Source organism: Notolabrus celidotus, chromosome 10 (assembly GCF_009762535.1).
Source record: "Notolabrus celidotus isolate fNotCel1 chromosome 10, fNotCel1.pri, whole genome shotgun sequence".
Taxonomy (NCBI): domain Eukaryota; kingdom Metazoa; phylum Chordata; class Actinopteri; order Labriformes; family Labridae; genus Notolabrus; species Notolabrus celidotus.
This window is the reverse complement of record NC_048281.1, coordinates 23170202-23186656: the sequence shown is the minus strand read 5'-3', so window position 1 is coordinate 23186656 and position 16455 is coordinate 23170202. Positions and strand designations below refer to the sequence as shown.

The 16455-nt window shown below is 39.0% G+C and overlaps 1 protein-coding gene across 2 annotated transcripts; it reads left to right on the top strand.

Moving 5' to 3' along the window:
* The first annotated feature begins 2568 nt into the window (after positions 1-2568).
* On the top strand, positions 2569-14301 carry zgc:113337 (uncharacterized protein LOC503741 homolog). Of its 2 annotated transcripts, none has more exons than XM_034693193.1 (7): positions 2569-2939; positions 3501-3614; positions 3703-4023; positions 5143-5472; positions 8559-8843; positions 9988-10089; positions 11949-14301. In XM_034693193.1, the coding sequence occupies exons 2-7, from the start codon at positions 3533-3535 to the stop codon at positions 12074-12076; spliced, it is 1248 nt and encodes a 415-aa protein (XP_034549084.1). In that variant the 5' UTR covers positions 2569-2939; positions 3501-3532; the 3' UTR covers positions 12077-14301. The 2 variants fall into 2 exon arrangements, with proteins under 2 accessions (XP_034549084.1, XP_034549085.1); XM_034693194.1 differs by having other exon boundaries at positions 11933-14301.
* The last annotated feature ends 2154 nt before the right edge of the window (positions 14302-16455 follow it).

The window sequence follows — 16455 nt, the reverse complement described above, 5'->3', positions numbered from 1 at the left end:
TCACAAAAATACTCCAAAAGGAAATAATTCAACACAACCCACGTGTATTACTGAAAGTAGCTTTAGTTATTAACTTAATTGGTATTAGTGTTACTTTATGTGACGACATGAGGACTTTGCGAGATCGTTGCAATCCCCAGGTTCACCTGAGGAGGGCGACAAAATTGTAATCTCCCAAAATGTACTGCTTCTTCTTACAGTTGTTCTCAATTGTTTACACACATATATACTGGTACTTGAGACACAACGACCACAACATGTAACCCATGCACCAACCCCCTGAACCAATTCTGCTAAACTACAAGCACAATTCCTGCTTTACACTCAAATTGTAGTTCTAAATCACACTTTTTTCAAAACACTACACACAACTCTTTGCATTTGGCACAATTTTCATGAAGAAAATCTCTAGAGATCTCCACAGAAAAATGTGGATTAGGTACTGTGGCAACAGCAGCATGTTGTTTTTTTTTTACTGTATCTGTATACAGTGCATTCTTCAGTTGTTTTGTATGTAGACCACTGTATGTGCAACTTTGTGTTGGTTGTGATGTACACTGTGTATATGTTTTTTTGGGGGGGGGGGGGGGAAATAAAATGTATTTGTTACCGTGTATTTATGTGTTTTGAGTATAAAAACAATATTCTAAAATATTGTACAACACACTTATGTATGTTCTGTCTGTAGTAAGTGTAACTGAACAAAAAAAAAGCCTAAGTCATTATGATGAATGGAGAAGAAGTGTTTTCCATTCATCATAGTGTTTTACATTGAGCACATAAGTGTTCAACTGGTTCTTATAAATGTCTATTTATATGGTGGTTTGTGTGTGTCATTTGAAAACAAAATACCATTTTGGGAAGAAATAACATTGTTTTGAATGTAAAGTTTCATTTTGCAGGAGCATTGATGGGTTTTGCCCATTGTGTGTATGTTTTTGGATTTGTGTGTAGAGTTCTGAGAGTATGATGCGTGCTTTCAGAAAATGTGTGTAAACAATCGAGAAAAAATTTGATGTTAAGACCAAAACCACAAGAACAACACAAATGTTATTTTGTCTCGGATATAAAGTCCATGAAAGTGTTTTTTTTTTTAATCAATTTTCCTTCAGATGGCGTATCTTTTTTTTTTTTACAAGAAGTGTACAACTTTATCTCTTAAAACCCTTACAATGAACATTCTAGTGATGGGAATTCAGACTCTTTTTAAAGATCTCGTTCTTTTGGCTCGGCTCATCACAAAGAGCCGGCTCTTTCGGCTCCCAAGTGGCTCCTCAGATTTTTTCTTGTTCAAATTAATGTATTACCTAAAATAATGTAAAATTATATGTAAAATGAGTTACTAATGTAAAAAAAAACATACATTATATCAATTGTGTATTATTCATAAGGCTTTATTTATATACTCAACGTGGAGCAGAGTGCTACAAAAAATAATTATAAAGTACAAAAACAAGACCCATCTCAATTAGACAAAACGGTCCAATCTCTGATTTATTTATAAACTTGTTAACACCTTCATTAACACCAGGTTCCCTTTCTTCCAATTGCACTAATGGATAAACACTTCGAATGTCCATGATCTGGATGACTGAGAACCTTCACAGACAGTGTCTTTGCAGGTTTTTTGTGTAGCCTGATTGATGACACTTTCACATTGCACAGTCAACACTCTGCTTTTAAACCAGGGGTGTCCAAACTTTTTTCAAAGAGGGCCACATATGATGTTGTCAGAATACCTCAGGGCCAGTGGCTCCTACTGAGACTTAGGAATCATACAAGTTATGAAATATTTAATAACAATTATTTTAAATGTTGTCTCAATAAATCCGTAACTAGGAAGTCCTCAGTTCTCCACAAGCCATGTACACATGATCAAACTTTATCTTCTTCTAGAGGAAAATGTTTTTCATTCGGGTCGGGTAATGTGGTAAAAAAATATTGTCTCATTATTTTCGTATGGCAGAATCATGATCTAGATTTCATCACACTTCTTTTTCATGTTGTTTTTAAGACTTTTCTGACCAGCAGACAACATTTTAAGAACAAAATAATTATTTTCTTGAGTTCTGAACATTTTTTATGCACCAAATTTTGCCTTTTCTCCACAATTTCTTAATTTTGATCTTGTCTTGTGTCCTCTTTTGTGTCTCCTGAAGTTTTAGTGTTCATCAAGAACATTTTCACATCATGATAAAAACATTAATTTGAAAACCTGTCAGCTTTAAGAGTTCTTGTGTTTCTTCTTTATTGCCGTCTTGCAGAATTCCCAGAGCTTTGGCTTTAGACAGGTAGTCCATATGAAGCTTTTTGAGACGGTTCTGGATTGACTTTAGTTTTGTTTGTAGAAAGAAACTGTGATTAATTTCTGTGCTATAAATAACACAATTTAAGATGGAAGCTTGGGGCCATAAATAAATGGACCTTGGGCCGCACTTTGGACACCCCTGTTTTAAACTGTCTATGCTGTTGAAATGCGTCCACATTTTACTGCGTTTCCTGCAGTCACTCGTTTTCTCACCTTTCCAATCACGTGAGGCGTTAACATGAAAAGACGGAAAATGAAAATAAGGCTCCCATCGTTCACCCCGGATTTTTTCGCGACCGACACATCACTAGAACATTCAACTAGTTTCAAAAGAAAACACACGGTACTCGACACTGGAGAGCGCTGTTGGCTCATAACAATTATGTGTATTCTCCTCCACTAAGAGCTCTGCCATATCCAGCAGACAGGAGTTCGGAGCTGCCTCCGACTGGTGCTCATTGTGCTGATGGTGCGCGCGATAGAAAACAGTGGGATGGGTAAAAAAACTTGTTTGTCGCTTGTGAGGTGATGTTTCAGAAGACTGCTGGATCATAAGGACGGGTAAGATGTTGCAGAGGTAGAACATCTTCAACTTTTTGGTTATCACCTTTTTACTGTTGGACAAGTGGAGGTAAGTTTTAGATTTATATAAGAGGGGTAAAGTAATATGTAGATCAGAGCAGATCAGTTATTTTCCATCTCTTTGGTTATAAACCGTTTTTCTTTTTTACTAAAGCAACAGTTTCAGAGTATGCAGTTAACTTTCTCACATAATTGGTGTGTAATTTTCTATATTAAAGTTGTATATTTAATTTAGCTTATTGCAATTACTGGTATTACACTTGAATCTTCCCTACCAATACATTTCACAGAGAGAAACTGTTTAAATGTTGAAAGTGTGCTAACAACTCTGATATCCACTGATAAGGGTAGATCTTAACATCTTTGTACATTGCATTACAGTGGTATTAAAGAGACTTTTAATTAAAAGAAACTATTAATTCAGTTGGAAGCACTTTAGGTAAGAGGGTCAGACGGCATCTAGTGAACACAGAGGCTGTTTGGGAGAAGGGGTGAAAAATGTTTGATCATAGAAATCCCTTGTTATCACTTTTGGACCAAAAGTTATAAGAACTATAGCAGGTTAGTCATTTTTTTAGACTGTACTAACCTTCTTTTTTCCACATCTCAGTTGTACTCATAGACCTCCCTGATAAATGAGCAATGATGAAGATGATGACCCAGGCCTCCTGTAGGATAGGTCTGCAGGTGTGTTTAGTCCTGTTGATGGTGGGCGGACTACAGGGTGAGTATGCCATGCCAGAAAGAAATGCAAAAATTCAAACTGTGAACTCAACAAATGGTAATCATTTTATAATTTATTGCTCTTGCAGGCAGGGTAACAGCACCAGAGCGCCTTGAAGCTCCTGTTGAAAACCCCTTCACCCTGACTTGCACTGTTATGAGGGATCGAGGTGAGTCTTTGAGGCAGGTGCGATGGCTGGATGACCAGAACCAGACCCTGCTGACTTACCAGCCCGGCCTCAAAGACAGTGTGAGCGGACAGCAGCATGTGGAGCTTGCCATTTCTCCAAAAGACACCTCAGCTATCACTATCCGCAGAGTGGGCTTCCGTGACGAGGGATGCTACACCTGCATCTTTGATTTGCATCCTTCTGGTTCGAAGCAGGGGCACACCTGCCTCACTGTTACCTGTAAGTAGACTTGATAATGACAGCAGAATCAATAATGGTCTGTGTGGTCACTTTGTAAGGAACGGCTAATCTTAAGCTACTTGTAACAGATTGTGTCCCCTCATTTTCTTTCTACTGCTGGCAAATAATGGCCATCAATGCCTTTAAAAAGAAATACATCTCGGCTAAATAATTATATTTTTGTTCCATTAAACATCGTTAAAAACCAATCTGTTTAAATAGTATGTTAATTAATAAACATCAAAAGAATATAGCTTGATCTTAGCCTGTGAAATGCTGGGATAAAGCCAAAAAACATATTGCTTGACATGTTTTAACCCCCTACAGAAGGCATTCAGATGACACATTAGTTTCTACAGTACAAGCCAAGAGTTGACTCTGCTATTATGATACACTTAAGAAGGTCATGAACCAGGTGGGAGAGGCTTCCTCTTGAGCAGAGGTTTAGTAGTGACTGTGTTGTTACAGGACAACACCCAACTCACCCTTAGACATTAGATAGAAGAGCTGAGGCATCCAGTGAAACTACATTAAATCAAAGGAGAGCCGTATAAGTTAGCTGTAATGTTGCTGTATATTAAGTAACAGTGTTGACATTTCAAGTGCCAGTGCTGGTGCACATGCAGCCGTTTAGCCCACACACAATTTTTGACTTCGCTCATTCTGTGAGATATTGTTTGTGTCAGAAATTCCTGCCATCTGTCTTAAGCAGTTTTTATCCCTGCTGCTCATAATTATGGTAAAAGCTGAAAGCAACATAACTGATTTTGCATGCTTTCACTGCGCTCCCGCCCATTGCTATCAAACCAAACCAATTCTCCCGCCCACCAAAACAACATTTACCTCTCCGTGTGACCACATTATTAATGTACTTTAGGGATTTACTGAGAAAATATGTGAATATAGATGTCCCTACCCCCTCCTGACCTCTGAACACAAGTTGATCTGCCAGTCAGGTTAATAAAGCGCTGGGGGAAGGAGGGTTCACATTTCTAACTAGAAACAGCTGCTGCAGATTCCAGTGATGGGTTTCTGTTTTGGTGCCTCATATTCCTGGATAATAGCATTGCCCTGTTTTTTTACCTTCTGTCTCTTTCTTCTCCTCCTCTTCGGCCTCAGCACGAATCACTGTCGACGGCAACAAGACAGCAGTGAGCGGCAAGAAGGCCTCCCTCACCTGCTCCTATGGTTTACCCGAAAAAGTGCAGGAGATCACGTGGAGACACACCCCTCTGCACGGAGACTCTGTAGAGGTTGCCTCCTATGCAAAGCGCAGTGACCCCATGATAGAGCCATCTTACCAGGGGAGAGTCTGGCTGAGTGCCTCCCTGTCCGACAGCCAGCTCATCATCCAGCCTGTTGCTATCGAGGACGAGGGCTGCTACACCTGCATGTACAGCACACATCCTGAAGGGCTGAAGAGCTCCACGGTTTGCCTCGCCACCTATGGTAAACAGCTGTTTCCAAGACAGCTATACTATTGCTGGTCTTTAGATTTCATGAACATAACAAATATTAGGAGAAAGAAGTGGGGTGGGGGCCTGCACCAAAGTGCTTAGGGCTGCTACCTAGAGAACTGTAACCACTGAATACAGGTCACACACTCTAACCACTGAGCAGAACTTGCAACCTGTGTGAATTAGGGAAACTTGAGCTGCAACCTCCGGTCTTAAAATATGAAGCCCATGCAGAAGTGTTAAAAATGCAGTTCATCAAGCGTCTGCTTGAGGCTGCCTGCAGAAACATCGGAAACCACATACACACCCATTTAAAAAAGACGATCTTTGCAGCAATAATAAACATGTTTACAGCCAGTTTCAAAAAATGGTTTAGGTCTGAATAGCTAATTTCTCTATCGGGGCACACTGTACGTGGGTGAATTATTTTATAACTTACAAGTTTTGCCCAATAAGGACATGGCTGTCTTGATTGACGGGGGCATCCTGTAGTTGTTAGCGAAAAGGCTATATGCCTGCCTCTTTATCTCACACTAGCTTGGACAAAGTTTGGTTGTGTTCAGCATTTCCAACATGGCACCTGCCCATGATAGGCTTCAAAGCAGCGCTTCAGGAACAGATGGGTTTCTTGACTGAATATTAATACCTCCTTCTCCTCCTGTTTTGAGAAGTGAAGCCAACATACCGCCTTTATGGGCACTGATATATTAGGCTGGTGGAGCCAAGGCATCCTTAGAAATCTTTTACCAGATGTTCATATGTTCATATGGTTATATAAGGCTACCTTCAGCAGCTTAGTTCAGCCTACTTCAGCATAAAGACTGGGAATATAGGGTGACAGCTGCCTTGGCTTTGGTCCTATCAGCAGCTGACTTGAGCTGTAGAAAGGTAACAGAAAACACATTTTAAAAATCAAAAATGTTTAACTAATTTCAAGTTAAGCTTCAAATTGATTTGTGTCTCATGCTGCCTGAGCAAGCCACACAAAGATTCTGATGCTCATGTGGTTTCGGTTTTTCTTATGTTTTCTCTCCTTGTGTTTCTGCACATGTGCGCACCAGAAGATATTCATCTGTCAGTGTTCTTCAATGAAACACAGCCTGTAGAAACAAAGAAAGTTACTTTGAACTAAAGAAGAAACAATGATTTGACTACCCTTTCAAAGTCCCATATTGACTTTCCGTTAAAGAAAAATCAAAGCAAATTGTGAATGAAAAGTTCATACACTAAAAGTAGAAGCTGGAAAGACAAGAGTGTAACAAAAACGAGTCGGATGTGTTTAAAGCCTAAGAGACTTTGACTTTATGTCTGCTGGAAACTTGAGTACCTCTGAGGATAAAACAGGAATGCTGAACTTTTTTTCATGATAGAGTGAGCCTAAGCTGTGGGCTGATATTTTAACACATGCAAACACAGAACAGTGTGTCCATGTGAAGAATGGTCCATTGGAGAGAATGATGGAGGCAGGGAGCGAGGTCCTGACTGTGTCAGTGTTTGCATCAGACACTGATTCCCTCTGTGCTTTGTCTTCCTCGCTCTCTTTCTGCTCATTTGCTTTTCCACTTCTCTCCCATTCCCTTTCACTCAAAGTTATCTCAACAAACAGATGGGCTTTTGTTTGACATCAGACTGTACAGTACAGTAGGTGTTTCTGGTTGAGGGGCTTGACTAGCATCCATGCTAATGTTTAATGCTGCTAGGAGCCTCCCATACACATCCCAGTCGAGCTGTTTTGAAGCTCACTCCTCTCTAACATGCCCCTAAAAGGTGAGAGATAATACAGTACATGCAAAAGTATAGACTTACAATTAGAAGTTACTGTTTTGGTTCACCCCACTGTTCTCATAGTTTTTCTTTGGTTGGTTTAAGCCAAATCAAACAAACTGTACACCACCTAAACAGCACCAAATAGCAGACAGACACATTTGGTGACAAGGTGGGAAAAAAAAATTGAGCATTTAGCAGCTTATAAGGAGTTGGTGGAGACAAAATACAGAGCTAAAAGAACTGGGATGTCAAAACTCAACTAAAAGTCCTTCATCATCATTTAAATCAAATTACATACAAACAAGACCCAATACTCAGTATTAAGTGTTATAGTTACAATAATAAGAATAATAATTCATAGGATTTATATAGCGCTAGTAAGATTTAAACAAGCTATATGAGAGCTATTTTGAAATCGCACATGATACTTTTTACTAATTTAATATTTTTCACCATTGTAGGAGGTTAAACCGAGGGCGGGGGATGACTTGTCATTATTTCCTGTCTTTATTTTGTCATGTTGTGACGTTTAGTGTTGATTCATTGTCAGCATCACATTTACCCATCAGTCATTGTACAAAATTGGCTATGCTTTGCTAGCTCTGAAAAACCCAGTGCATTGCCTTGGTGTACCCCCCATGTAATGCCTCTGGGCCCCACCTGGTGTCATGTCCCCCAGTTTGGGAATCACAGCAGTGCTCTGTAGTGAATTACCATTGCGTGTTCGACGTACGTTACAAATGTGGTTAAAAGATATGGGAACGTTTTAGATAAACTATGGAATTTCATTTTGGATAAGAACCCCAATTTCACACCAGCTTTGAGCTTGTTCACAGGGCATTGTGGTTGGGACTGTTACAATGTTTTTCTTGTGTTTTGACTCACCTTTAAATCTGATAACACCCCACCCCAATGGAGGTTTAGGTTCACTGCCTAGAACTCTGAAAAGAGGCTAAAACTATGAGGGTGAAATAACTGTGGCTAACCGTGTTCTTGCCAACAAAAACGCTCTCAGCTCCAACGTATCACATTCCTCCCTCAGCCCAGAGAGAAAGAGATTGAAAACAGCCAGAGATTCATTTGTGGATCTTAAGTGTGCAAGAATTCAAAAATCTGAGCTTATCCAAAGGCTTCAAAGTATCATCTTTTGTGCTAACATTCCCAGCCTTCTTGTTTTTGCTTTCCCTTCACAACACATGATCAAAAAGAAGAACGTCATGCTTAAATGTGATATTTTCCATGCACAAGAGGATGAGATTGTTTTTGTGTGTTATAGTGAGTTAATATCAGTTCTATGTTTACTCCTCCCAGTGCTGCCCAAACCTCAGGTGAGCTACAAGACTACCTCTCCAGGTGTGATCGAAGCCAATTGCACCTCGGTGTCTCGCCCCCCAGTAGAGATCGTGTGGAATGTGGAGAGGGATAACCGCACCATGGGCCCTCCAGTAACGACGCAGCTCCCACTGGTGGACGGGACCACTCTGGTCATCAGCACGCTGACAGTCCAATCAGGGCTGCTGAAAGACGTGTCAGTCAAATGCTTGGTGCACCACAAAGGGCTCGAGTCACCGATTGCTGTATCCATGAACACAAAAAGTGAGTTGCTGATACACTTCCTCAAAACTTTAGATTGTTTTTTTTGTTTTTAGAGATCTTCATGTTTCTTTTAAATCTCAAAGTTATTTGTGTCATCATTAATATATATGTTTTTGAAAAGCACACCTAGAAGCCTGCCGAGCCGTTACCGCTAAGAATATTCGAGTAGAGAGCAGAAAGTTGAGGGCCTAGCAGAGTGCAGCGTGTGGAAGCTTTATCCCTTCAAAAATGAAAAACAAACTGAACACAAAAGATAAACAAAATATGCACATTTAACCAACTCCTCTTTGTTCTTAATTATTTTGCTACATGATGTTCAGCCTCATGTATGCTTGAAACTGCCCTTTTTCATAGAGGCATGCTTTGTCACAGTTCATTTTGAAAGAGTTAGAGAGTAATCCAGCTGTAGTCTGAAAGGTTCAATATGAGATAAGATAAACTCTTAATGTAAAAAGCTCAAACCACCTGAGTTATGTTTTTGTTAATCTTTTATTGCTGGTCTCTGATGTTTATTAACAGTACATTATGTTTAAAATTCATATAGTGTGATCTCCCTTCTATAAAATTATCTATATTGTACAGTGTTGAAGTAAAACAAAAGAAATTATTAGTTTGACTGCATCATAATCAGACTGTATAATAAATGGAGGTAGTATCTGTGACATCACCCATCTGTTTCTGAACCGCTTTATGAAAAAATTCACCCCTTTTACAGTGTGTGCAGATCAAGAAATTAACTATCCAGAGTACACTCATTTTTTGTACCATGCTGTAAACATGTTTATTTCTGCTGTAAAGCTTGTCTTTTTTGAATTTGTGTGTATGTGGTTTCTGGTATTTCTGGAGTCAGCCTCACACTTCAGCATTGGCTTCAATTCTTGCTGCTGCTTGATCAAAATGTGTGTTTCAAATGTGCACATATGCATCATGTGTGACATCTTAGTCCTGGAGCACAAACTTCACAGAATGAAGTCAGTGGCACTACCTCATTTAAAATCCAATTAGTGTTTATTAGCCCAGTCCAGTTTAACACAGGTCTAGTAATGTTACGAAAACATAACCACATTTTCCCCTTCATGTCATTTAATTACGTCATTTAACCAGTTCAATCTATTTTAAAGAAATGTGTCCATTTCTCTCCTAGTTGGGACGGCTCTCACCATCCTGATCTCAGTCACCACGGTGGCAGCACTGCTGGTCATGTCTCTCTGCTTCTGCCTTTGGAAGTGTTTCCTTCACAAAGAAGGTGAGTCTGTTTGTGAAAAAAAAACAAAACATGTTTACTAGTGTAATACTAACAACATTGGACTTATTTTCACTAACTGATGTGAACTAAGCCTGGTTGTAATTTCTCAGACAGTTTCTGTTAAGACAGGTCCTGCACTGAGACTTTTCACACCAGACAGACTTGAGCCAAGTCTTAACTTAACCTTGTCTTTGCAAAGTTCGTCCATGTGATAGCCCACACCATGTGCATTGCTCGGATGTAATGGTAGCAAGTTCTAGCTGCCTTGGTAAATATGTAACACATCATTTGTGACTCTGCTATGGAGAATCAAAGGAAAAAGAAATTGCATTTCTCACACGTTAAGATAAGCAGAAAGAGCTGCAGGAACAAGAACAGTCTGACCTCTTTGCTGTCAATCTCATAACAAGAAGATGGAGTATTCAACTTGGAGGGAAATGAAAAACTGAACAATGCATAATCTGAAATACGACAGCTACAGGTGTAGAATAGCATGGATCTGTTGGAGAATGACTGACAAATGTGGTCATTTAGATTCAGATCTGCAGAAAAAAGTCGGAAGAAAATTCTTCAAAGAACAAAGGAAGTCTACATTGAGACCACAATGAAGCAGCAGTTAAGTCTCTGTTGTTGGCCTCGACCCACACCTTCCTCAGGTTGAAATGCATCAAACACACGTTAACCACTTCCTCTAAAGACAGAACAACTTTTTCCAAACTGATGCCCCGCGTTTCTCTTCTGGTTTACTTTGAAAAGTGTCTAAAGCTATCCCTCCATGCTATCGTCAATAGAATTTGATTTGTAGGGCTTTCTTTCTTACTGTTGGTTTTCGAAAACAGCTGGGATGTCTATGGAAACAATAAAAAGGAAAGGTACCCTGTGATGTAGTGTGCAGTAACACTGACTGAACCATAAACACTTTGGTAAGAAATGGAGGTCAGAACAGTTACTCTGTCTGCACAAGCTGTCTCTTGTCTCTGTAAGGAGTTTTTGTTGGATTTGCACTCTGAAGAGAGCTGAAGTACTGATGTCAGATCTGTCCTAACTCCTGCTCTGTTTTATCATCTTGATTAATTTCACACAGAACATTTTAAGGACTGAATAGATTCCTGTCAAGATGTTAAACATCTCCACTAAAGTGACCTTTGCGTCTTCACTTAATTTTTTTCATACTTGCACTCAATCTGCTCTTTACTCTCAGGTCAAGCTAATATTTTCTGTCTGCAAATAGAGGAAAGTAACCATGGATCTGAAAAATAGGGACAGCAGTGCAATATGTATAATACAGTATATAGTGCTGAGTGAAGTAATATTTGTACATGCGTGAAAAGAGAACTGAGGCTGGAGCCTTATTGAGAGGAAAACAGAGTTAAATCTGATAAAAGTGATATAGTCTGGTACACACAGTTATTAGCTGGAACTTTAAATGCAACCTCAATTCCATAAGAGTTTGGACACAGCAAATGTTGATTCAAAATAAAATTTTAGTCTATGTTTAATTGAAGATAGTTCAAAGTAAACATATCAAATGTTCTTAACAGTATGGACAGGGCATGTTTACCGTTGTGTTGGATCACCTCTTCTTTTAACAATGCTCGGTAAACGTGTTGTTTTGAATGCAGTGCCACCCAAGGCTCCACCGATACAACTAGTTCCATAGTTTGACTCAAACTAAACTGTTTCCAAACATCTCTCTCCTTCCCAGGTTGCCTACTTTGTTGTGTTATCATAGCTGCTACAGTTTAAGTACACTTTACATGTAAAATGTAAACATACGGGAACTTTTAAAAATGTCACTTTTTTGTTACGTTTTCTTCTCCTCTTCCTCTTCATTACTTTTCAGCTGATTAATTTTTCAGATGATACCAGACCGGGAAGAGAGGCGGGGCTTCTCAGAGTCAACAGGACAGAATTGTTCCCTGCATCTTCATCATCATCATCATCATCCTTGGGTCCAAAGGGAAGATGTTCTGACACACCTCTATAGGATGTCATATGCAATCCTATTTATGAGCTCAGACTCGTACAGCGACATTCATCTCTGCTCCTCTGAATCCGACTCTTATCTAATCTCCGGGCTGTCCTCACATAAAGTCAACAAGGAGACGCTGAGTGGATATGTTTTCTCTCTTTAGCTTTTGTGATTGATTGGTTGCACATTCCACCACACACAGCAGATCTACTGTATGATAAGTAGAAATACAGTGCTTGCTGTTGCAGTATATTGCACATGTTAAAAAATACTGTCCTTCGTCCATCTGATGTCTGGTGATATAGTATCTGTCTTACTTGGTCTGAAGTACAATAGCTTATTTCTCTGTTTCACACCATCGCTAATGTTGTCCAAAAACTATTGAAGGTGCATGAGGGCCTGTGTCCATTAGCAGCATTTTCTGCAGTAACCAATGCAGTTCAGCGTTTTCATGATTCAGCATCCTAAGCACAAAAAGCCCCTGGTGTAGGCTAATTTTTGTCGCTGTGCTCACAGAGCTCTCGGTTGAAAAGCTTTAAAACACTGTCGCAATCGTCAGTGTCATTTCTTCATCACTGACCAAATAAAAACAAGAAGGGGCGGGACTTCTGATGTAAACTTTGTCAACAATAGCAGAGGTCAACATCGAGGCAACCTACCACATTCTTTTTCCAAGGTTACAATTTCCAGATCTAAAGTGGCTGCTAACGCTACAATGCTACAAATTGCTTTTACATTTTCTTTGTGAAATGCTATTGAATGAAAGCAAATATTGAGCATACAGAGTAATTCAACACAGACTTAAAGGTCACTACTAAGGGAAGTATAAGTGCTACAGGACAACTTTTACAATCTAGCAACAGTAAGTGCCGGCTGAGGTGCTCTGAAATTGAGGTTGTGGGTGCTGGCAGCTCAAAAAAAATGTCCTTGATGGACACAGGCCCTTATTGAGTCACTTGCAACATTGGCATGAACACGGCAAATGTAGTTCATTGTATTCTATCTAATATACACCAACTTGATTAAGTATGAGAACACTAATGAATGTTTTGTCTGTGGCTAAATGTAGTCCCCAAGACAAGCACCATTTACCACTATTTGATTAGCGTTTGCAAAAACGTTACATTCCTCAGCTTTTTTTTTTTAACTTTTGTAATTACAAAGTTTTAATTTGTGCACTATTTTTCAAGATTTATGTCTTTATTATTTTCTTAACCATAGCAGTATTAGAGATAGATGAATGCTTTGTTGTTGCGTTATTTTTTTTGTTTTTGTTTCTTTCTTTTTGTTGTTTTTTTGACAATAGGAAAAAACAGTATTTCCAACTTTATCCAGTGAAATAACAGCATATTGGCACTTTGAACGCTCCCTTAATTCTAAACTTTATTTTCCTCAGTTGAAGGCATCTTTTGGCCCCTTTTGCATATTTTTAAAGCATGGTGAAGTCAGTTGGTCCTCATTGGTTCAACTGAGGTGGCTGTATACTCATGTCTTGTTTGTGTAATATCTACTGCAGATGTTCTACATGCTTTAAGATCTGTTTGTGTATGGTATGAGAGTGAGAGAGACAGAGAGTGTGTGTGTGGCATATTTTTTGAGGATAAATTCCATGGTCATAGTTTGCATGAATTCCTTGAGGGAGCCATGCAAAAACCTTTTTGGTACCCCTGTAAGGAATGCATGTCTTGTTAGCTGAAGGCATGGCAGAGTGCAGCAAGTCCCTGTATTTGAAGATGTGATCGGTTTGAGAGGCTTGTGATTTAATGCCAGTTAAGACCCAGCGAGTCACTTTCGGTGTTTTCTTTTGTTCTGTTTTATTTAAAACTTTGCCTGCTCATTTGAACATGTCTCTGGATCAAAGTGGTACTTATTGCTTCTTGGATATACCATGTTTGCATGTGTACAGGAGCTTATAGAAGTTTTACACTGATATATTCTTGTACATAAAAGCATAATGATTTGAATCTATCAGTTACAGAACATGACTCTAATGTCCAATCAGGAACATCACATTCCTCACCAGTTAGAAGACTCAAGACAGCATTCCTCTGTCTGCATAGTTTCACTGTATATGAAGACAACACTCATGAGCTGAAAGAATGTTTTAAATGAAGGGAAATGAATCCCAGTATTCAGCCCTGTACAGAACAACTCCAGTTACATTTTTTAAATGACCAGCTATGTAAAGTTGATTAAATAAATGCAACAAACAGAACAATAAAACAAATAAAAATCTGAAATCTGTCTGTGTCTTTTTGAACTTCACTTTTTGTATTTCAAAGTAATGTGAAAAATATGTAACTCCTCTCTGAAGTACCAGACCTGGCCTCCAGATGCTAAACTTTGTGGTTTTTTCATCTACAGCCAGGCGGCTGTGTGCATACACATACTGGTCATAGTGAGATACAGACACAGGGCCTGCTGCACATGTCTGCTCTGCTGTATTTATAGCCCTGGTTAACATACAGAATGCATTGCTTTTGTTGGATAAATGTGTATTCATTTCTTCTACACACTGACAGATGCAAAACGCATCTCACACATCTGGTTGAATTCAAAAGAACGTCATAGCTTGCCTGAGTCGTTTATATTGAAAGCTAGATTTTACAACTCAATCAGCTATCAGTCTCTTTGATTTATAGAAAATTGAAACAAAGTGTTAAATCCTGCTCATTTAACATTACATCTTGAATTTTGACATTTTAATACCATGGCTGACAACACTGATCTCTACTTTCTTGTAGTATCCTTGCTGGAGAAACTTTTTTGTTTGTTGGTTTGTGTGTTTGTAATGTACAAAAGCACATGCCGACTGCAGCTGTTGACTCAATCAAATCACACCAGTTAGGAATACATCTGAGGGTTTCAAAGTCATTTCAAAAGAGTGTGTTTCTTTGTTTGTGCATGAGTGTACATTGTGTTTAAATGTTAAATTCCACTGTCGGAAAGTGTGAAAGCAACATCCTACGAAAACATTTCTTGTTCCTTTAAGAGGCATGCATCTCATTGTTTTTGTGCGTTTCAAAGTCAAGTAAGGTAATATGTACTGTGTGTGGGCAAAAATATGAGCGTACAGGCCGAGCTGTGGTGGGCAGTTTTAAGAAAGGGGCTCAGTGACGCATCTGACCACATTTAGCTGTTGCCTTTTACTTTGGACAGCAAAAAAAAAACACTTTACTCATTTAAAATGAAATAAAACACTAAAATAATGCTAACTCAATAGTTTAAAATTAATTGCAGGGTTGTCTAAATTAATGCTAAACTAAAACTCCAACTCAATGTTTGTTAAGAATGTCTTTCCTGTCTTGACATTTGAATGACAGTGTCAATTTTCATCAGATTGTTTTCGAGTAGGAACAATTGCATTACTAACAGCTCTGCACCTCCACTCCTCGTCAGCTGGTTTATTTAGCCGCAGCGCTGCAGAGTCCACACACTCTCAGAGTGACCTCAGGCTTGATCTTATCGGGCCCGTCTCAAACGCTGCCTTCACACAAGCTCCATCTCTATGAGGTCTGAACCAGGGCTTTGTCCACCACAGAAACAACACAATTACTGGTTGTGTGTGTGTGTGAGATAGAGAAAGAGAGACTTTGAGAGCAGAACTTGTGTGTGGGTAGTTCCAACCAGAGACTGTTGTTGAGATGAGAAAATTCAATCCAAAGATGGTAAAAAAGTTCAGTGTAAAAGGATTTTAAGGCCACATGTATTCAACTTTCAACTCTTTACCTTTCTCTGCTGAGAATATAAATCTCTGAAAAATACAGAAAGAAACATTGAAGCTGGCTCACATCACTCAGGAGCACCTTTTCATTTTACACACCATCTTTTTGACTAAGGGATCTTAGTGAGTGTGGATAAATTGATGAAAATGTTGTGATCTCAAGTAAACAACATCCTCTACTGGACTCAATACATAAAAAAAAAAGGATTATCAGCATGTTAGGCGGCTTGACACACTGTATGAATTCAGGATTATGAACAGTGCTGGAGGATTTCTGGTATTAAGGTGAGTTAAGGTGAGCAGGGATGAGCCAACATGGTAAACAACCCCTGCTTTTGTAAGGCTATTCTCATATGTTCCATCTCTCAGGCTGAGAATGAGATTTTTTCAGTCAGATTAAATAAAGTGTAAGGTTACTCTGAGATCCTGCTCACAAAATATATTCAACTTGGGACCAAAGTAGTGAAACTGGTCCCAATAAATTTAGCCAGGCTTAACAACAAAATCATCATCTATTTTGAATTGTTGCAGGAGGCAAGCCTATGAATGGCTCCGTGTGTTACATTAAGACAAATGGTGTACCAAGTGAGGGATAAAGTAATTGGCCCCATTTGTAACAAGAGATATCTTCAATGTTATTTAAGATAAGGCAAATAAATTAATTGGGCTT